Source organism: Oncorhynchus mykiss, chromosome 3 (genome assembly GCF_057628025.1).
Source record: "Oncorhynchus mykiss isolate SJ-2025 chromosome 3, ASM5762802v1, whole genome shotgun sequence".
Classification (NCBI taxonomy): Eukaryota; Metazoa; Chordata; class Actinopteri; order Salmoniformes; family Salmonidae; genus Oncorhynchus; species Oncorhynchus mykiss.
Window position 1 is genome coordinate 50506691 of NC_143024.1, and position 22202 is coordinate 50528892.

Genomic DNA, 22202 nt, shown 5'->3' on the forward strand with positions numbered 1-22202 from the left:
TCATCAAAGGTAAGTGAATATTTATAATGCTATTTCTGAGTTTTACTGACTCCACAACATGGCAGGTATCATCTGTATGGCTTGTTTTTGTGTCTGAGCGCTACACTCAGATTATTGCATGGTGAGCTTTTTTGAAATGTGAAACCGTGGTTGCATTAACCTCTTGAAACTCTGGGGGCAGTATTTCATTTTTGGATAAAAAACGTTCCCGTTTTAAACAGGATATTTTTTCACAACAAGATGCTCGACTATGCATATAATTGACAGCTTTGGATAGAAAGCACTAACGTTTTCAAAACTGCAAAGATATTGTCTGTGAGTGCAACAGAACTGATTTCTCAGCCAACCGTGAAGAACAAACGGAGCTATTTCGCCTACAAAAAATAATATTTTGGGAAAAAAGGACTATTTGCTATCTGGGAGTCTCGTGAGGGAAAACATCCAAAGTTCTTCAAAGGTAAATGATTTAATTTGATTGCTTTTTCTTATTTTCGTGAAAATTTTGCCTGCTGCTAGCAGGGCATAATGCTATGCTAGGCCATGATAAACTTACACAAATGCTTGTCTAGCGTTGGCTGTAAAGCATATTTTGAAAATCTGAGATGACAGTGTGATTAACAAAAGGCTAAGCTGTGTCTCAATATATTTAATTTGTGATTTTCATGAATAGGAATATTTACTAGGGATATTTATGTCCGCTGCGTTATGCTAATTCGTTTCAGGCATTGATTACGCACCCGGATCCGGGAAGGGTAGTATCAAGAGGTTTAGGAGAAGTATATCTTTAATTATGTGTATAACACTTGTATCTTTTATCAAAGTTTATGATGAGTATTTCTGTAATTTGATGTGGCTCTGCAAATTCGCCGGATGTTTTCGAGGCACAACATTACTGAACATAACGTGCCAATGTAAACTGAGATTTTTGGATATAAATATGAACTTTATCGAAAACATACATTTATTGTGTAACATGAAATCCTATGAGTGCCATCTGAGGAAGATCATCAAAGGTTAGCGATTCATATTCTCTCTATTTCTGCTTTTTGGGACTCCTCTCTTTGGCCCTAAAATGGCTGTATTTTTTTTGTGACTAGTCCTAACATAATCATAATCGTGCTTTCGCTGTAAAGCCTTTTTTGAAATTGTAGGGTAGATTAATGATAGGTAGATTAACAAGAAGTTAAGCTTTCATTTGGTGTATTGCACTTGTGAATGTTGAATTTGTTGAATGTTGAAAGTTTGAATTTCGCGCTCTGCCTTTTCAGCAGATGTTGTCGAGGGGTTCCACTAGCCTTAAGAAGTTTTAAGACACGATCTGATGTCACCTTCCATGATAACCTCAAAAAGAACAAATCATAACAGTTTAGTTCATTTCATATCTGTCTCAGGAAATCCAGACAAATTTAGACACCTTTTCTTAATAAAATTAATCTCTACGACAAATTTCAAAAAAGCTTAACATGCTGACCAGACCGGACACGTCGCGTGATATTCAATAATTTCACCCACACTGCTCGAGCGCGCCAACGAGTGTCTGCGACGCCAAGGGCTAAAACAGAAGTCGTTCCTATTTCTGACGCAGATCGGCTGAAAGTCATCTCCTCATTGGTTTATAGAAGCAGGTACCCACGTGCCATCTCCTCATTGGTTATACCCACGTGGGTGACTGAAAGACGAACTTTGTTGCCTGTTGTCGTGGTAATACAATGAAAGTTTAGATGCGATCACAATATAAATTCAAAGATGAAAAAGCCTGGAAGGAGGATAGATGACAAGAAAGGATTTGGTTGGCCCTTTTATGTGTGGATTAATTGTCGTAGTAGAGGTCCTTGTGCATTTCAGGTAAAATAACAACTCAATGTTTATTTACCAGGACAAATGAGCTAGCAACAGCAAGCTAGCTAAATAGGACACATTAACGTTAGCTAGCAAGTGCAAGCTAGCTAGCTAAATTGCCATACATGTTTAATGCTTTTCGACCTCCCCAAATGAATGTCTTTGGTTCAGAGTTTTTTGATATTTCAACCCGCATGTCGTGATCGCGTTTGGTGTGGGGGGGCAAAATATATTTCTGCACGATAGTGCACAGGCACAACCGGTTTGGATTTCGAGGTTACATGTTGTTAGTGCTAAAACCATTTTCGAAATTAGTCCTTACTCCCTTATTCTACTGGCGACCTATCGGAAGTGTTACCAGATCATGAAGCACCCTAAAACCCTTGCAGAATTCCACACTCCATTATCCAATCTGGTAAAATTTGTATCGAAATAAAAACACAAAATGAAATCAGCAATACATTTTTCACAATCCATTTGAAGTAACTGTCATCCCGCAATAGCATATATTTTCCTTTCTATATACAGATTGAACACAGTACGTTTATTCCAAAAAAACAACAACAACATGTTAGATAAAAAATAAAAAAATTTGAATAACTAATCAACTTAGAATTACAACTCTTTATATCTCCCTACGGAAATAATAAAGTAATGGTACGATTTGGATAGAGAATGGTGTTTCTCATACATTTTATAATTAAATCCCCCTGTTCCGATCATCTCTAGTGAGGTTGATCATTCCTCACGAGAAATTCTAGGATACAGGGCATTCGACACCATTAAAATATTTCCTCTCCCTTTTCTTTCAAAGTCCTTCAGAAACCATTTAAATACCTTTCAAAACATTTCCATCCTTCTGCATTCCCAATTTAACTGAATTGAAAAGACCCCATCCAAATAAATCTCACAGTATCAACACACTACTGACGCACATTTGTAACCAGTAAATGGTGTGTGCAGGGCTCATTATCTGGAACTCGTTTATGGCCTAATCCAGATACGTTTATACCTCAAATTTCAGAATATCACTAACTGCTCTCCCCCTAAATCTCTGGGGACCTTCCAAAGCAAAATAATGAAACCCCCTCCTTCGTTAAAGAGAGTGTACATTCCGTTAGCATTCACTATGCAACATTTTAATCAGCAATCCAAAACTATTAATTATAAACCAAACCTGTTATTTGTAAATCCACTGTCCTTTATTTAGCAGAGACACGGCAACATTATCTCTACAACGAGTCTAACACTGGTCTCCTTACCCCATGATTCTCCATAACCAACACACCACTTACAAAAATAAAAAGTTATTTTTAGGTTTGGTAACCTCTATACTAATTCCTCGTGACCCCTCTCCACCCTTTCGACCATTCTGGAATTCTATTTCAGAATAAGACGACAAAAGCGTAAATCTATTTAAAAATAAAACCACGTAAAATGTGGCTTTCTGAGTTTGCAAGGAGTGTTTGGCCATCTTATTTAAACATGTTACCTTTAGAATCCATTCCCCTGGCATTTTGCCTAGATCCTTCAACCCAAAATACGTTTTCCTGTGGCAAATTTAGCCAATTTCTCATTTCTCATCAATATCTGCAATATTTAATCCCTGGCCTCTACTAAAAGTTAGGTAAAACGGGATCTCATACGTTTTCCATCACAAAGAAACAGTAATCTCTATGAGGCAATACACAGCTAGGTGAAAGTTTCATTTTTACTGATCTCAAAACGATTAGTTGTTACTCTTTTGCACGTCTGCGAGGTGAGCTGAGTTATAATCCACTTCTTCTTGAATTAAATCTACCACCCCCGCAATTATCTTTTTGATCACAGGGTTCAACTTGCCATCAAAACAGAAGTGCAAATTCTATCAATTACACTCCTGTTCCCAGTCTTTCTGTGGTAGTATACCTGTACTCATTCCGGGTTTATCATGATGCATTTTTTGTTGATAGAATGCTGACATCAACACGCTGGTATATTGAGCTTTTGATTCTGATTTTATGTCTCTATGCCAAGTCATAATTGCCTCCCTGAATTCTTTATTTGATTTAAATTCCCCGCCAGCAGGAAACTGTTGTCCAATTTGATCTAATTTGCTCAATACACACAACGACAAGGTTCCAGTTTAACAAAGTTTACTATACCATACACTACAAGGTAGCCATTACACTCAACAAGACTCTCTGCGCAGGTGCACTCTTGACTGAGCGATAGCCCCATAATAACAGAAATATAGGGATACTTAAAACATGAACTTAACAAATATTACCCATATTCCAGCCGAATTGGTAGAGTACTTTATAGTACTAGCAGGAACCAACCTACTAGGATTTACCATTTACTTTATAGTACTAGCAGGAACCAACCTACTAGGAATTTACCATTTACTTTATAGTACTAGCAGTAACCAACCTACTAGGAATTTACCATTTACTTTATAGTACTAGCAGGAACCAACCTACTAGGGATTTACCCTCTAAGACTTACCCTACAGGTCACAGCCTGTACGAGATTACCTTCCGGGATTTACCATCTACCATAAAGCTACGACCGGTCATTATACAAAGGGCCAATCAAATTAAACGCCTACGATTCTCATCTCCCCAAGATGTCAAAAGGAGTGGAAACAGATATAGAAACTTGCTTACCTTATTTTTTGCCAGATCTGCTCCACTGATTTGGACTCTTTGGTTTGACTACAAATCGTGGTAAACCCTGCTCGCAGCACCATCTGTTAATCCAACAACTGTGTCAGATTTGAAAAAAACTACGGAAAAAGCAAACCATGCAATAATCTGAGTACAGCGTTCAGACAACAAAGCAGCCAAAAAGACATCCGCCATATTGTGTCGTCAACATTAGTCAGAAATAGCATTATAAATATTCACTTACCTTTGATGATCTTCATCAGAACGCACTCCCAGGAATCCCAATTCCACGATAAATGTTTGATTTGTTTATTTATGTCTAAATAGCTTCTTTTGTTAGCGCGTTTTGTAAACAAATCCAAACACGCGTTTGGATCCAGCCGAACGTCGGACGAAAAGTTCAAAGTTATATTACAGCCCGTAGAAACTTGTCAAACTAATTATAGAATAAATCTTTAGGATGTTTTTATCATAAATGTTCAATAATTTTCCAACCGGAGAATTCCTATGTCTGTAGAAAAGCAATGGACCGAGAGCTTAACTCTCTCGTAACCGCACCTCAGAGCCTGTGTCACTCTGCCAGAGTGCCAGGCTCAATCCCCTCTCATTCTCTCCCACTTCACAGTGGAAGCCTGAAACCACATTCTAAAGGCTGTTGACATCTAGTGGAAGCCTTAGGAAGTGCAATATGACCCCATTTACACTGTATATTGGAATGGCAAAGAGTTGAAAAACTACAAACCTCAGATTTCCCACTTCCTGGTTGGATTTTTCTCAGGTTTTCGCCTGCCATATGAGATCTGTTATACTCACAGACATCATTCAAACAGTTTTAGAAACTTCAGAGTGTTTTCTATCCAATACTACTAATAATATGCATATATTAGCATCTTGGACAGAGTAGCAGGCAGTTTACTCTGGGCACCTTATTCATCCAAGCTACTCAATACTGCCCCCCTGTCACCAAGAAGTTAATTTGCATAATTTAGTGCAATTAAATTGGTGCGTGTATTTTTGTTAGTCGTCATGCATATTTGGATTCAATGCACTATTGAGTCTTCACATATGACACAATGGTGTCATGTGATTAATGCCTTTGTCCATTAATTTATACAGTGCCTTGCGAAAGTATTCAGCCCCCTTGAACTTTGCGACCTTTTGCCACATTTCAGGCTTCAAACATAAAGATATAAAACTGTATTTTTTTGTGAAGAATCAACAACAAGGGGGACACAATCATGAAGTGGAACGACATTTATTGGATATTTCAAACTTTTTTAACAAATCAAAAACTGAAAAATTGGGCGTGCAAAATTATTCAGCCCCCTTAAGTTAATACTTTGTAGCGCCACCTTTTGCTGCGATTACAGCTGTAAGTCGCTTGGGGTATGTCTCTATCAGTTTTGCACATCGAGAGACTGAATTTTTTTCCCATTCCTCCTTGCAAAACAGCTCGAGCTCAGTGAGGTTGGATGGAGAGCATTTGTGAACAGCAGTTTTCAGTTCTTTCCACAGATTCTTGATTGGATTCAGGTCTGGACTTTGACTTGGCCATTCTAACACCTGGATATGTTTATTTTTGAACCATTCCATTGTAGATTTTGCTTTATGTTTTGGATCATTGTCTTGTTGGAAGACAAATCTCCGTCCCAGTCTCAGGTCTTTTGCAGACTCCATCAGGTTTTCTTCCAGAATGGTCCTGTATTTGGCTCCATCCATCTTCCCATCAATTTTAACCATCTTCCCTGTCCCTGCGGAAGAAAAGCAGGCCCAAACCATGATGCTGCCACCACCATGTTTGACAGTGGGGATGGTGTGTTCAGTGTGATGAGCTGTGTTGCTTTTACGCCAAACATAACGTTTTGCATTGTTGCCAAAAAGTTCAATTTTGGTTTCATCTGACCAGAGCACCTTCTTCCACATGTTTGGTGTGTCTCCCAGGTGGCTTGTGGCAAACTTTAAACAACACTTTTTATGGATATCTTTAAGAAATGGCTTTCTTCTTGCCGCTCTTCCATAAAGGCCAGATTTGTGCAATATACGACTGATTGTTGTCCTATGGACAGAGTCTCCCACCTCAGCTGTAGATCTCTGCAGTTCATCCAGAGTGATCATGGGCCTCTTGGCTGCATCTCTGATCAGTCTTCTCCTTGTATGAGCTGAAAGTTTAGAGGGACGGCCAGGTCTTGGTAGATTTGCAGTGGTCTGATACTCCTTCCATTTCAATATTATCGCTTGCACAGTGCTCCTTGGGATGTTTAAAGCTTGGGAAATCTTTTTGTATCCAAATCCGGCTTTAAACTTCTTCACAACAGTATCTCGGACCCGCCTGGTGTGTTCCTTGTTCTTCATGATGCTCTCTGCGCTTTTAACGGACCTCAGACTATCACAGTGCAGGTGCATTTATACGGAGACTTGATTACACACAGGTGGATTGTATTTATCATCATTAGTCATTTAGGTCAACATTGGATCATTCAGAGATCCTCACTGAACTTCTGGAGAGAGTTTGCTGCACTGAAAGTAAAGGGGCTGAATAATTTTGCACGCCCAATTTTTCAGTTTTTGATTTGTTAAAAAAGTTTGAAATATCCAATAAATGTCGTTCCACTTCATGATTGTGTCCCACTTGTTGTTGATTCTTCACAAAAAAATACAGTTTTATATCTTTATGTTTGAAGCCTGAAATGTGGCAAAAGGTAGCAAAGTTCAAGGGGGCCGAATACTTTCGCAAGGCACTGTACAGTCATTGGATGGAACGTTATTGTTTAAATAACTGTACTTACTGTTACAACTTATTACAAAATATTGTCATAAATATATACAGTTCATACAGGTTTTATACCTGTTTTCTGTATCAATAGACAACAAATATATATGTAAACAGACCATAGCTACCTACATCTTTGTTTTTTGGAAAGCTTTGAGTGCTATAAGATACAATATTAGTACTTGTTACTTACATTTACAACTTGTGTCAGTCCTATCATCAACTGATTTCAGCCACTATATGGCTGTGGATTGATTGTTTGAATAGAATGTTGGCATATTGTAAAAATGTATATAATTTCTTTAAAACTGGCTGGCTAGGTAAGCTAACAAACACACAGTACAGATACAATCTTCAAATTCATTATTTTTAAACAAATCTTATCACAGCACTGATGTCACTGTTACAGTTACTAGCTAGTTAGCTAATGTTATCTACGTTAACATTGCCACAGCCATACAATTAGGAATTACAATACTAGAAAAGATATGAACCTTCTTGTGATGTCATAAAGGTTTAGGTTTATGACATCATAAGAAGGTTCATGTCCTTTCATATCCTTTCTAGTATTGTAATTCCTAATTGTATGGCTGTGGCAATGCTAACGTAGATAACATTAGCTAGCTAGCTAGTAACTGTAACATTTCCTAGTCAAATGATTTGGTAGATAAAATATTTAGAATTTAACGTTTAGTTTTAGTTATCTACTTAAGTGAATGAGTAGATACTAATCTTGACAAACATTAAATGATGGTGGAAGGAAAGCTAACGTTAGCTAGCTGTTAGCATACCCATCCGCTTCCTTACCTTATGTTTACACTTGGCTGGATAGCTAATGGTAGCTGTTTGCAGTGAAAAATATAATCACTGAAAACTTCAACCCCATAATGAAAAACGTATTCGCCCGAGCCAAATAACACTTATCGGGAACCAACTCGGTGCCATCAGTTTAAGATTGAGCAAGATTTAGTTTTCTTGAAGATACAGTATGTTTGTGTGAAAAGCTATATTCCCGGTGACCTTAATTCCTTCGCGGGAGATTCAGCTTGTTCCCACCCTCCATCCCTGAAATGGCGATAGGTTATGACAGAAGCGGTGTATTGTGGGTGATACCAAATATTTTGTATAACTAACCCAAGATAGACAGACACACAGCCTGTCATTTCCAAAGGGAACAAATTACTAACAGTGGGCAGAACAAGCAAGGACGTGGACAGAGCCAAGCACGAGCTAGCATTCTTTGCATTAGGAATGCTTACTTTGAAGTGCGTGTGTGCAATAACTCAATTAGCTCTTGCACTCGTTCTAAACAACACAATTTTTAAAACTTTGGCAAAGGGTACAACACATACTCTACTTTGTTCGTAACATATTTTAGTTTTGGAAACTGAAAATTGTATTGAGAGGAAACGTTTAATCCATGAGAAAATTTGCAGAATGTTGGCCAAAATCCATCTCGCTCCATCTTCAGCCACATAGCTTCCTCTCACCACCATATTTGGCAGTGAGTGGAAACGCCAACCCGATGCTTCACATTCATACATCCAGTGAAATATTTGTCTCATTGTTCTATTTGTGGTGGTCCTGTATGAAATGGCTGGCTCCTGTGTTGAATATTTTCAAAATCATTTTTAGAATACCTACTTCGGAGGAAACATAGCATAATGCAGAGCATATCTCAAACACAGTGAAGTCTGCTTTACTACACAGCAGTATGGCATATGCAGTGCTTGACTAAAATAGGTTTTTTTTACTCATTTTGGGTGGCGATACTGTTTATATTTACATGCAGGAACTGTACAATACTTTTGAGCAAATATTTTATAAGAGGTGCAGGAACTCAAGCAGTAGAAAATGTAAGGAGCCTGTACTCAGTTCTGGTAAGCTCCTGCCCAATTAAGAAATAATAATCTGCCCAAAGTATGACAAAAATTGAGAGACATTACAATTTCATGAAATGCACAAAATTCCTTTGGCATTGAATGTCCGATGTACTGCCCTTTTCTGTGTAAAACTGTGCAGCAGTAATAGTAATAATAACTGGCAATTCATATTCTCTACATTACAGTCAACGCCAGATGTATTTGGACAGTGAAGCAAAAAATATATAATTTGTCTATATTCCAGAATTTTGGATTTGATATTTGTTTCATATTAGGCACAGTCAACCTATATTTTTGCCCAATAGGAACTGAATGGGGAATAATGTCTTGTCATTTTGGAGTCACATTTATTGTAAGATTAGATGATGGACTTGCGAATAAATTGTGAATAACGATGAAAAATAAAGTTAGAGACAAAGATCCCCCCAAAAGCTAAGATCCCCTGTTACTGGTAATAAGGAGAGATTAGCATGTTTTGTCATAGCCTCTGTAACCTTCTCACTCATCATTATTCATGATTAATTCATGATTTTTCTTAATCATGGCATTATCAGGATTTATTTAGTAGCGTTAGTGTTCAGAAACATGTTATCTACTCACTTCGAAAGAAAATTACTCCAGTCATCATTCACCATTTAGTTACTATTGGGCAAAACAAACCAGAGCCAAAAACATTAGCTAGCATCACTTTCCAAATACATGTGGTGATGACAGTCTCAGCAGTATACTGTATGAAATGACTTGCATTGGGGTGGTAAAACTATAACCCGGTGAAATAAACACACAGGAGTCCGCTTGAATGTACCTTGCGAAACAGAGAACCTGGTTTATTACCATTCAACTCCATCCATCACAGATACAGAATCACAAGTATTAAGCTTTTATAACAGCAGCTGTTTGTTTTTTCTCTCAAACCCCCATACCCATATGTCCCGCCTGCCTCCTAATGATGGAGAAGCATTACAGAATCACAATTATTTTTTATATTTGGTGAAGAAGACCGGCCCAACACGTTCAGTTAGCACTCCTTTACAATACAATGGTAGCCTATAGCGTAATCACCTTCTCAGTTGTTTAAAAAAAATGACAGAAAGAAAGTTTGTACCACCACGTTATTTGTCTAATTGAGGAACTAAAAAAAGGGTTCACATCAATCAACCTTCATACACTGAAGATGCTGGGATCTGCTGCAGAGAACATAAGTGATCTGACATTTTGAATTGGGGTAATACACGACTGTGTTTATCACTGTATAAAAAAGTACAGTGGCTTTTATTGACATACATTCCATAGGTTAAACTGCTGCAAGATAGGAGGCACACTCAGTATTGCACTTCATTAAAAGTTCTGGCTCAAAACATAACCCAGAATATCAAACGAAACTGAAGTGTAGAGTAGCAACTTCGGAATACAGCTATTTTGGATACTATCATTATATACAAGATTAGATAAATCGTACACTTTTTCACCCCCTCATCAGAATTCTCCTCTTTTTTTGTTGTTGTCCCCTGATGCACTCGACAGTGGAGAGAATACTGTACAGGATTACGGAAAAAAAAAGTCTGTTTACATACAACAATATTTAGAATTCATAGTTAGGAAGCTGGAAATAAGGCCTGTCACATTTTTTTTCCTTTTATATATCCAAGTCCATCCACAGTTGCCTAAGCAAAATGTATTTCATATACAATTTTTAAATACTTTTTTACACTTCAGTGATCGGGGAGGTGTGCAACGTCTATGGAAGCCGAGGGGTTACAACGGCCGCATGCAAACATGTCACAAGTAAAAAAAACAAATTATACTAATAATAATTTTTTTTACATGGGAGTTTCCTCTGGAATCCACAGAGAGCTGTTTTTGTAGTAAAGCCTTGAAGACTTTGATTGGTATGTCGAAGAGCACAACTTGAGACTCTTGGGTACGTTAGAAATACCTGAAACAGTGTCCATGGCCACCTGACAACGAGAGCCAACACGAGGAAATACTTGACAGGCTGGGCCCCGGCTGCAGCCAACAGCCTGCAGTCACAGAAGAAGAACGAGTGTTCGGTACAGGTCTCTGGGTTTTCAGAACTGGGTGATTTTAGAAGGTATGGGCGTTCCTGCACACTCCACAGCCCAGGGCAAACTCCTCGCCGGTGGGAGGGTGAACCACGTGTAAGGGGCACTCCGTCCCCTCCAACTGCTTGCCTTTGGGACCTGGGGATGGAAGGGGAACAATGAGGAATTTGGCTTGAAATACTTTATCTGACGGAAAACATTTGATTCCAGCTTAGTCATTCTGTTGGTTGTAAGAATTCTGTATAATCATTTACTTGAAAAATTATTTTGAATCTGGCGTCGTTTACGCATCAATTCATAAACCATGTGCCATGGAATCGGTATGTCAAAAAACTATTTTGCAATCTATATGGCAAGGCTGTCCATTTTTTGGTCCTTAAATGAAACTGGTATACTTTTTTATTTATCACAATTTAATTTTCTTTAACCAATTATGGCCTTTAATGCAGGGCCAACAGACAAGTTCCTTACCTTTTCCCTCTTCCACTTTCCTCTTCCATTTTTTTGTAATGCCGCAATTAGTTGGTTGTAATTTTGGGTAGAGCAGACATTTCCATATGTTTTAGTTAGCTGCATGTATGACATAACTCTTCTAGTCGTATTTATGATATAATTTACGAAGATTACACTTAATCTTCGATGGCAGGTAGTCTAGTGGTTAGAGCGTTGGGCCAGTAACCGAAAGGTTGCTAGATCAATTCTCAGAGCTGACAAGGTAAAAATCTATCGTTCTGCCTCTGAAAAAGGCAGTTAACCCACTGTTCCTAGGCCATCATTGTAAATAACAATTTGTCCTTAACTGACTTAAATAAATATTAAATTAAAAAAATGTATTTATCAATTAGTATATTTGAGTTTAACCACAAAATTTGTTGTATTATTTGTTCGGTCTTTTCTGGTGGATGAAATTGCAACCAACTTTCTATGCCATGTTTTAAAAATAGAAATATTTGGGAGATTATTTCCTTCTCAAATAACTGAAAGTGCGAGGTTGTAATCTGAATGAATGGAAAAAGGCCTTTTTTGAACATAGATAGGGTGACACATTCCTTCTAATTTGCTAGAGAACCAGTTCGGATTTAAGTATAACTTTTGTACGACTGAAGCCTTTAGTGAGAGGTCTAAAGCTTTAATATTTTATAAAATTCATATTCATTATATCAATAGGCCTGTTTAATTTCGTCTGGCTTGCCGTTCTAAATAAAAATGTAATATGTTTTTCTCATATAATAAAAAAAAACGGTTCATTAGAGAAGACCATAAGCAAATAAGTAAACTGTGATATCACTAAAGAGTTAATTAGGGTGATTTTCCACAAATAGAAAGGTATTTTCCTTTCCATGGTAGCAAGATCTTATCTATTTTTGCTAACTTTTTATTCAAATGTATTGGAGTAAGATAATTGATATGTATAATGATAATATGTTACCGAGTATATCCACATCACCACTACCTGGCCTGATAACTCCTTGCTGTCCCCAGTCCACCTGGCCGTGCTGCTGCTCCAGTTTCAACTGTTCTGCCTGCGGCTATGGAACCCTGACCTGTTCACCGGACACGCTACCTGTCCCAGACCTGCTGTTTTCAACTCTCTAGAGACAGCAGGAGCGGTAGAGATACTCTGAATGATGGGCTATGAAAAGCCAACTGACATGTACTCCTGAGGTGCTGACCTGTTGCACCGCTACAACCACTGTGATTATTATTATTTGACCCTGCTGGTCATCTATGAACATTTGAACATATTGGCCATGTTCTGTTATAATCTCCACCCGACACAGCCAGAAGAGGACTGGCCACCCCTCATAGCCTGGTTCCTCTCTAGGTTTCTTCCTAGGTTCTGGCCTTTCTAGGGAGTTTTTCCTAGCCACCGTGCTTCTACACCTGCATTGCTTGCTGTTTGGGGTTTTAGGCTGGGTTTCTGTTACAGCACTTTGAGATATCAGCTGATGTAAGAAGGGCTTCATAAACACATTTGATTTGATCACCATCAGACCATTATATTGGTAAACTACATGGTAAAGTAAAAGTAGTATTTTTCAGTCATCCAATAACTAATATAGTACACTTAATTTGGTTGTAATCCAGAGGTTAGAAAAATGATCAAGATCATCTAAGAGGCTATGGAGGGATCCGTGTTGTGGATTTAAAAGATGAACATGAATCAGCAGCAATGACACATTTGTTTTTAAGCCCTGTATTTCTAATCCCATGATATTATTGTTGGATCTGATTTTAATATCTAACATTCCAATGGCCATAATAAATAGATATGCCGATAGTGGACAACCTTGTTTTACTACTCATGAAAGTTTAAAACTTTTTGAGAAGTAGCCATTATTTACAATGTTACACCTAGGGTTACTATACATGATTTTAACCCATTTTATAAGATATTCTCCAAAATGGAAATGTTCCAGGCATTTACATATAAATTCCAGTTGTCCGCTATGAATAGCAGGCCTGGATTCCAGATTTTTGAAATATGTTCTATTGTTTCCAGTACTAGCCTTATATTATCTCCAATGTATTGTCCATGTAAAAAACATTTTCTGATTAGAATTAATATTGTCGAATAATAGCTTTTTAATTATATGCGCAATACATTTTGCTAGAATTTTAGCATCACAACACTGAAGTGTAAGGGGCCTCCATTTTTAAAAAAAAAGGACTGTACCTTTATATTTACCACTTGCATCCTGTTTCAGTAATAATGAAATCAGACCTTGTTGAGTGTCCGATAATCTACTATTTACATAGGAGTCGTTAAAACATGCTAATAACGGCCCTCTTGAGTATATCAAACATAGTTTGGTATACCTCAACTGGTATACCATCCAGCCTGGAGTTTTCCTGGACATAAAGGCTTTAATTGCATCAAGATGTTCTTCTGTAAATTCACCTTCACTTGAGTCTTCTGTATGGCTGTTAATTTTACATTATTCATAGAAAAAAATATATAAAATTAGCTTTGGTTAGAGGAGCTGGAGGAGACAGAAACAAAAACATATGCTTTGCTCACTCCTTTCTTTTTGTTTTTCCACTGAATTATTCTGTGCCTTTATGGTACAGTTTTTACTGCTATACATCTGTTCTGTTAGACCTATTTCCTTTGTTAGTATGGACTCCATTGACCTAAATTACTTTGGTTTTAGAGATAAGTACTGAATTGCATGACCTCTAAAGGCATATTTAAAAAGTGTCCCATACAATAAGCAGATTTGCTGTAACTATGTTATGTTGGAAAAATTCAGTTATAAATTATTCTGTCCTAGTTAAAAACAAATGATCATCCAATAGGCTTTGATTAAATGTCCAATATCCTCGCCCACGTGGAAATTCAGTACAAGTAATGTATATGCCAATTATCTGATGGTCCTACCACATTCTATTCCCTATCAACACTTTTTTCACTTTTGGTGCCAATGAGAATGACATGAGAAACAAGTCAAGACGACTAGCATGATTGATCCTCCGCCATGTATATCTCACTAGGTCAGGATATTTAAGCCTCCATATATCAACTAGTTCCAATATATCCATGACATTCATGATTGCCTTAAGGGCATGAGGGTGATAGTTTGTATTGTGATTTCCTCTACTGTTCATTGAGGTATTTAAAAACAGTATTATCATCTCCAACCATAATAATAGCTTACAGGGTTGATCATTTATTATATTGATAAAATAATGCATATGTTGAAAGATAATGATAAAATAATTCCACTCTGAAACCTTATAACTGTATGAAATTGATTAGAATCATAACATTATAATCTGATGATGTGTGTAGTTTTAGTCAGATTTAGGTTAAACAATGTATCTGTATAGTGGAAAAACACAGACTGTGTGAGCAAGGCGTAGCTCAGGATTTGAACTTGTATGTGGGGGCCGAAGGAAAATACCAAAGAACAATTAAAACTGTGTTTGAACCGACCTGGCTAGGCCTCAGAGGAACCTATGAGAGCATAGGGAGTATTTCTCAAGGTTTCCCTAATCTCGGGGGAATGGAACTGTCGGCTGGGTAGTGATCCACAGTGGTGAGAACTATAGATAAAACTCACCTACTGTTTGTGTGGAAGTATGTGCGTAGGATACCTATTGTTTGTGTGGAAGTATGTGCGTAGGATACCTTCTGTTTGTGTGGAAGTATGTGTGTAGGATACCTACTGTTTGTGTGGAAGTATGTGCGTAGGATACCTACTGTTTGTGTGTAAGTATGTGCGTAGGATACCTACTGTTTGTGTGGAAGTATGTGCGTAGGATACCTACTGTTTGTGTGGAAGTATGTGCGTAGGATACCTTCTGTTTGTGTGGAAGTATGTGCGTAGGATACCTACTGTTTGTGTGGAAGTATGTGCGTAGGATACCTTCTGTTTGTGTGGAAGTATGTGCGTAGGACACCTACTGTTTGTGTGGAAGTATGTGCGTAGGATACCTACTGTTTGTGTGTAAGTATGTGCGTAGGATACCTACTGTTTGTGTGGAAGTATGTGCGTAGCTATAAAATGGATGTCTTTGTATAATGGACTTTAGAACGTTCTTGTGAATAAACTGTACTATCCTTTTGCATAAGCTGAGTCTGACTAATTATTATTAAACCCATGGTCTTACAGATCTCGGGGATTGGTCAGAGCTATTGATTGTCAGTTATCATTGGGATTGAAAATTCTCGTGACATATATATATTTTTTCAAAGACGCGTGGATCATCATTATTTGGTCCGTAAAGGTTATTGAGCCATATCTGTTTATGGTCCAATAACATATTTAAAACCATCCATTTACCTTACGCATCTGTTTGGACAATTTGCACATTCGGATCAAAATGACTGTTAATTAATATAATCAAGCCTTTTGAGTTTCTTTGCCCATGAATGAAGTATATTTCACCCCCCCCCCCAGTCTATTTTCCACTAACCTTCATCTAAAATTGTTGAATGAGTTTCCTGTAAACAATAGATATTATATTCCTTCTCTTTGAGCAAGGTAAATATGGTCATTTTCTTATTATCTGCTATGCCATTACAATTATAACTGGCTATACTTTGCACCATTTACCATAATGAGATACAAGTTTCATATCTATTCATCATAATATATGTTTGTACATTTACCATAAAAAAATGCATAGTGATTGAGTGCCCATATAGCTGTACCATGATATCTGCATTGCTACTAAGTAAGCCTCCAATTGTTCTCCACTATTCCACCCGTCAAAGCCCCTCCCAAGTTGGGCTGTCATCCCAGTGACCGGGAAACCACCCCCAGACCCCCAGATCCCTATCCACCCGAAAGGCCAGGACCCATCCTTTGAAAAGAGCACACAGTGCCACCCACAGAACAGATCAACCGCTAAAATTATTTCCAATGCTTTCACCTCAATTTGTTTTATATATTGCTATAAAATATATATATATATATATATATATATATATATATATTCATTCAAATATCCTACGTATCTTAATTTACAATTAATATGCGTAATAATGTCAGCAGTTTGTGCAAAGGATTGCTACCTTTTACCAGGATTGCCTTTGCATTACATTACATTTTTGTCAAGCAATTATTTTATTGTGATTCCTCCTATATTGTCTCGAACATCCTTACCCCCTTGCAACAGATGTGGAAAAACACACACACTTACTCACACACTCAACCATAAACTCAGATGCTTAACGGTTGTTATATCCCAGAGCCCAACTCAAGAAAGGACCTGATCTATGAATGCATATAGTTAAAGCTGGCAAAAATGTGAGATTTGATTAACCATTGTCAAGTCCTAGGTGGAGATCAGATCCCAACCCCTTCCCCTGAAACACACACACGCTGGTCCCAAGTTGTGACCATTTCCCCAAGCATCTCTGTGCAGTCAGACCTTTGATTTTGTGCCACAAGGGCCACCATAGTATGTCACATCTCTGATTGTCCGAGTGTGACCCCCTCCCCATGGGTTATGACAGCCTGTGTTGCCAGCACTGCCACAACCTGGGTGGGGATACCCTATCGGAATCTACACCGGCTAGGTACAAGGTCGTAAATGTTCTCATTAGCAGCTTCGAGAATTTCCTTGTATATTATGCTCACCCATCAGGGGGCCCTGGCTTTGTCGGACCAACCCTGCCAGGCAGGCTCAGAAAATTGAGGGGCGGTACTGCTCTAGTAGGTCTCTGACTGCATTTATCTTTCTGTTTTGGCTGCATACAGGCAGCTTACAGCAGGCCCATAAAACAGATAGGGTCTTCTCTTCAGTGTATGGGTCATTCAGGTGGGTGTCTAGGGTAAAGGGTTGTGGACTGTTCCATTATGACAAGACAATAAATAAATACATTAGATGTATAATTTATTTTAAAATGTATATCCCTCATCTGCACAAAATGCAAAGCTCTCTCCCAACCCCTGCTCACAGACATACATTGGTTCTGGGATATGCAACCATTTCCTTTCTCACTCAACGCCACACTTTTCCAAACACCAAAAAACACACCACACCACAATACATTCACACATACTGTGCCTTCTGTGTCTTCTATTTGCTGTGTTTTTGGATAATTGGACGTTCATATCTCTGTCCTCTGTCCAAAACAGTGTATATGTTTGAGTTGGATTTTATCGACAGCATCGAGTGGGATTTGAAGCACTGTAATAAAGAATTCCTTCACTACGTTTTCGGGAACTTCTCCTCTCTCTCGGATACCAGTAAGTACCATATTTTCTCTAATAGATCTAGTCTATGTCTAGTAAGGCTTCTCTCAGAATTATGTTATTTTTAAGTTCATTAACATCCGTTTCTATCTTACTGACTGTCCCCTTTTAGCTTAGTTTCTTTCTCTATTATCAGAGCTCTTTCGTCACTCATTTCAAGGCTCACCTTCAAATCCTTTATATATCCTTACGAACTAATTCAAGTATACCCAGTTTGTCATTTATCGACTTTAACAGATCACTTCCCACACTTACCAGTCCCAGTGGTGAAAAGCATAAATTGTTTGTATCCGCGGAAGAGTCTCGTTTATTTTTCGATATTGATTCTCCACGTTACCTCTCGGTCATGTTTGAGTGTTGCTTGTTTTCGTTATATTTCTCAATACATTTCTCTAGCCTTATGATTTGTTTTGTGTTATTATTCAGATTGAATGTAATTAACCCTGAGTGTATATATATATATATATATATATATATATATATATATATATATATATATATATATATATATATATATATATATATATTTTTTTTTTCACCTTTATTTAACCAGGTAGGCCAGTTGAGAACAAGTTCTCATTTACAACTGCGACCTGGCCAAGATAAAGCAAGCAATGCGACACAAACACAGTTACACATGGGATAAACAAATGTACAGTCAATAACACAATAGAAAAGTCAATATACAGTGTGTGCAAATGTAGTAAGATTAGGGAGGTAAGCCAATAAATAGGCCATAGTGGCAAAATAATTACAATTTAGCAATTAAACACGAGTGATAGATGTGCAGAAGATGAATGTGCAAGTAGAGATACTGGGGTGCAAAGGAGCAAAAAAATAAATAACAATATGAGGATGAGGTAGGTAGTTGGTTGGATGGGCTGTGTACAGGTGCAATTATCTGTAAGCTGTTCTGATAGCTGGTGCTTAAAGTTAGCGAGGGAGATATAAGACTCCAGCTTTAGTGATTCCAGCAGAGAACTGGAAGGAAAGGTGGCCAAAGGAGGAGTTGGCTTTGGGGGTGACCAGTGAAATATACCTGCAGGAGCGCATGCTACGGGTGTGTGCTGCTATGGTGACCAGTGAGCTGAGATAAGACGGGGCTTTACCTAGCAAAGACTTACAGATGACCTGGAGCCAGTGGGCTTGGCGACAAATATGAAGCGAGGGCAAACCAACGAGAGCATACAGGTCGCAGTGGTGGGAAGTATATGGGGCTTTGGTGTCAAAATGGATGGCACTGTGATAGACTGCATCCAATTTGCTGAGTAGAGTGTTGGAGGCTATTTTGTAAATGACATCACCGAAGTCAAGGATGAGTGAAGGATGTTGTGTTGTGAAATAGGAAGCTGATTCTAGATTTAATTTTGGATTGGAGATGCTTAATGAGTCTGGAAGGAAGTGCTAAAATTTGGTCTAACTTACTGATATTGAATATTACGTATTTATCTTGAGGTGATTTTGCACCGTTGTGTTCAGGACGCCATCTTGCCTGGTTTTTAGTGCTATTAACAAAGTTGCAGCGGACAGTATTTTTCAGTGACAACACGCATTAGGTGTGGGGACAGTTTACACACAGGTGTTCGGACGCAGATAGCTAATTAGCACTGGTAGTCTCCTCTGTTTTCTGTAAACAAGTGCTGTAACATAGAAATATAGCCATACGGGGACACTAACACTTTAAAAGGTATGTAGTAATTTAACCTTTTGTTTTTAAATTAATTCTCACTGATACGAAAGATACGTTCCTTATGTTTCCAAAACCGTACCGCAAGCGATGCATGTTAACATTTAGAGCAAGTGTTGAGGCTCTTAACAAAGCTCCCCGGCCAGAAGATACTATCGTAAATAGGCGCTAAATCAACGTTCCTGGTTATAAATAACGGGTAAGTATATAACTGAATAGATAAAAAGGGTATTGGTCCAGTTGTCTGGTTGCATACCTGGTGCTTCAACTGTGGCAACAACTAAAACTTGCCCCGTACCGAGTGAAATGGAGGACATTTGACAACGGCTTGATATGCTCCTTAAAGGAGCTAATGGCTTAAAGGAATACTACACTCACAAGCAATCTTTCAGTGTTTTGTTCAGTATTTAGTTAATTTTGTTTACTTTTAAATACAATCCCGAAGAAGTATGCATATCAGCAGTCAAGTTAAGATGGAGCACTTTCCTTACAGAGCAAAAACGTATGTTATGATGATGCATTTTGCACGGTAAGTCAGTACCTGCAGGACAGTGAGGCAGCTCCTCCTTGGGCACACTGGTCATCTTCTGGAAGTCATCATGGCAGGCGTTACAGAAGTGAGTGGTGCCGAAGCAGAAGAAAACAGCCACTGAGCAGCAGTAACGGCATTTGTACTCCAGAAAGTCTGTCCCGTGCTTGGAACACATCTGCAGACAGAACATGGATGTATAGTGTGTCAATTGTATTGTATAAAAATGTATTGATTTGTGTATTTAGTATTTAAAATGTATTGCTGAGGTTACAAAATTAATTTATATTGAAATGGACAATAAATCGTATTATTATTTGAAAAATAATGTCTTAATTTTAAGTAATAGGGTCAGGAGTTAAAGTGTCAAGATGTGTCCCACTATACAAACTTGGATACTACCAAGTATTCAGCAATGTGTTGGTTACACAGCCCAATGGAGTCAATGCCCTAAAAGGCCTTCGCTGGACCTTGTCCTCCACCCACCTGTGCCCTGGACACATCTGAGCATGCTCCACATATCAGCTCGCTGGGGTCGTAGTCGTCTCCCTGTCCTGCCTCCGCGTCACAGCGCGCCTCTCCCCCAAAGTACGCCTGCAACAGAGGAAGGGAATGGGTCAGTTAAAAGTAGTTAATTAGAGACAAGCGAAACTGACTGAAGGACCTCTGCGAAATATATTCCATGTAGGGGAAATATATGCCTGCTGCTACTGTATTCTCACAAGTTAATCCTTAAGAGTCTATGCCTAAACTATTAAGATGGTCAGACGAAGGATCATTTGGCAATTTGATATGGAATTTTAGGACCCCTTTAGGTATTCCCAAAATATATTTAAAAAAAATACTTGCTGAAACATTGAATTTGGCCTTACTGCTATTAGCGTATAGAAGAAATACGTTCGGAAATTATTCAATCTACACACAATACTCCATAATGACAAACAAAAACATTTTTTTTTGTTGCTTTGTCTGAATACTTATGTAAACAAGGTATCTTTATTTTTTATACATTTGCTAACGTTTTGTTTTTCGTTATGGGATACTATGTGTAGATTGATGAGAAAATCCATCTTACAATAAGGTTGTAACATAACAAAAATGTGGAAAAGTCTAGGGGTCTGGTACTTTTTGAATTTACTGTATGCTTTTGAGTTATGTACCCAGTACAGGTCCTCTGGCACTGGCCTTTTAACTATCCCAAAGCCTAGTGATATATGATTCAGAATATACTCATATATGGAAAAACAGATTGTCCAAAAATACATCAAAATACATTTTGTTTTAAAAGTGTCTGTCCTATATCTGAGATATATAAGAAAGATCAGGAAATTACAAAAAATAAATAAATAATATATTACCCATAATTAACCCCCTTTTTGGAGGGTACTAAATTACTTCCACATCAGGGTTTCAGTTAAGAAAATTTGGCAGCGGACAATGCGACCGGCAAGATTTGAATTTACCGGACATTTGAGAATTTTACTGGACATCCATATGCATTGGGTAGGTAAAGCATTAGGGCGTCCACCCAAAATAAAATGGCTATGCGGACTATTTGCATTGTGTGCCCCCTCCCAACCAAATCCCTCTTTTTATGCTGCTGCTACACTGTTTATCATATATGCATAGTCACTTTAACCATATCTACATGTACATACTGCCTCAATTGGCCCAACTAACCAGTGCTCCCGCACATTAGCTAACCGGGCTATCTGCATTGTGTCCTGCCACCCACCACCCCCTCTTTTACTCTACTGCTACTCTCTGTTCATCATATATGCATAGTCACCTTAACCATATCTACATACTACCTCAATCAGCGTGACTAACCGGTGTCTGTATGTAGCCTCGATACTGTATATAGCCTGTCTTTTTACTGTTCTTTTATTTCTTTACTTACCTATTGTTCACCTAATACCTTTTTTGCAATATTGGTTAGAGCCTGTAAGTAGCATTTCACAGTAAGGTCTACCTACACACCTGTTGTATTCGGAGCACGTGAAAAATAAACTTTGATTTGACCCACAGTGCTCAAAATCACATTTACATTCATCTTAACAGAATAGAAATGAGCGT

The 22202-nt window shown here is 38.1% G+C and overlaps 1 protein-coding gene across 37 annotated transcripts in view; it reads right to left on the minus strand.

The window, feature by feature from the left end:
- Nucleotides 1–9935: 9935 nt before the first annotated feature.
- Nucleotides 9936–22202, minus strand: part of LOC110519948 (E3 ubiquitin-protein ligase MYCBP2) — a 344341-nt gene continuing 332074 nt past the window's right edge. For all 37 annotated transcript variants that reach the window (XM_090229470.1, XM_090229490.1, XM_090229473.1 and 34 more), the window contains 3 exons: nucleotides 20613–20720; nucleotides 20139–20304; nucleotides 9936–11341 (listed from right to left, as the gene is read on the minus strand). In XM_090229470.1, coding sequence (XP_090085596.1) covers nucleotides 11226–11341; nucleotides 20139–20304; nucleotides 20613–20720 — 390 coding nt within the window. In that variant the 3' untranslated portion in view covers nucleotides 9936–11225. The remainder of the gene's footprint in view (nucleotides 11342–20138; nucleotides 20305–20612; nucleotides 20721–22202) is intronic.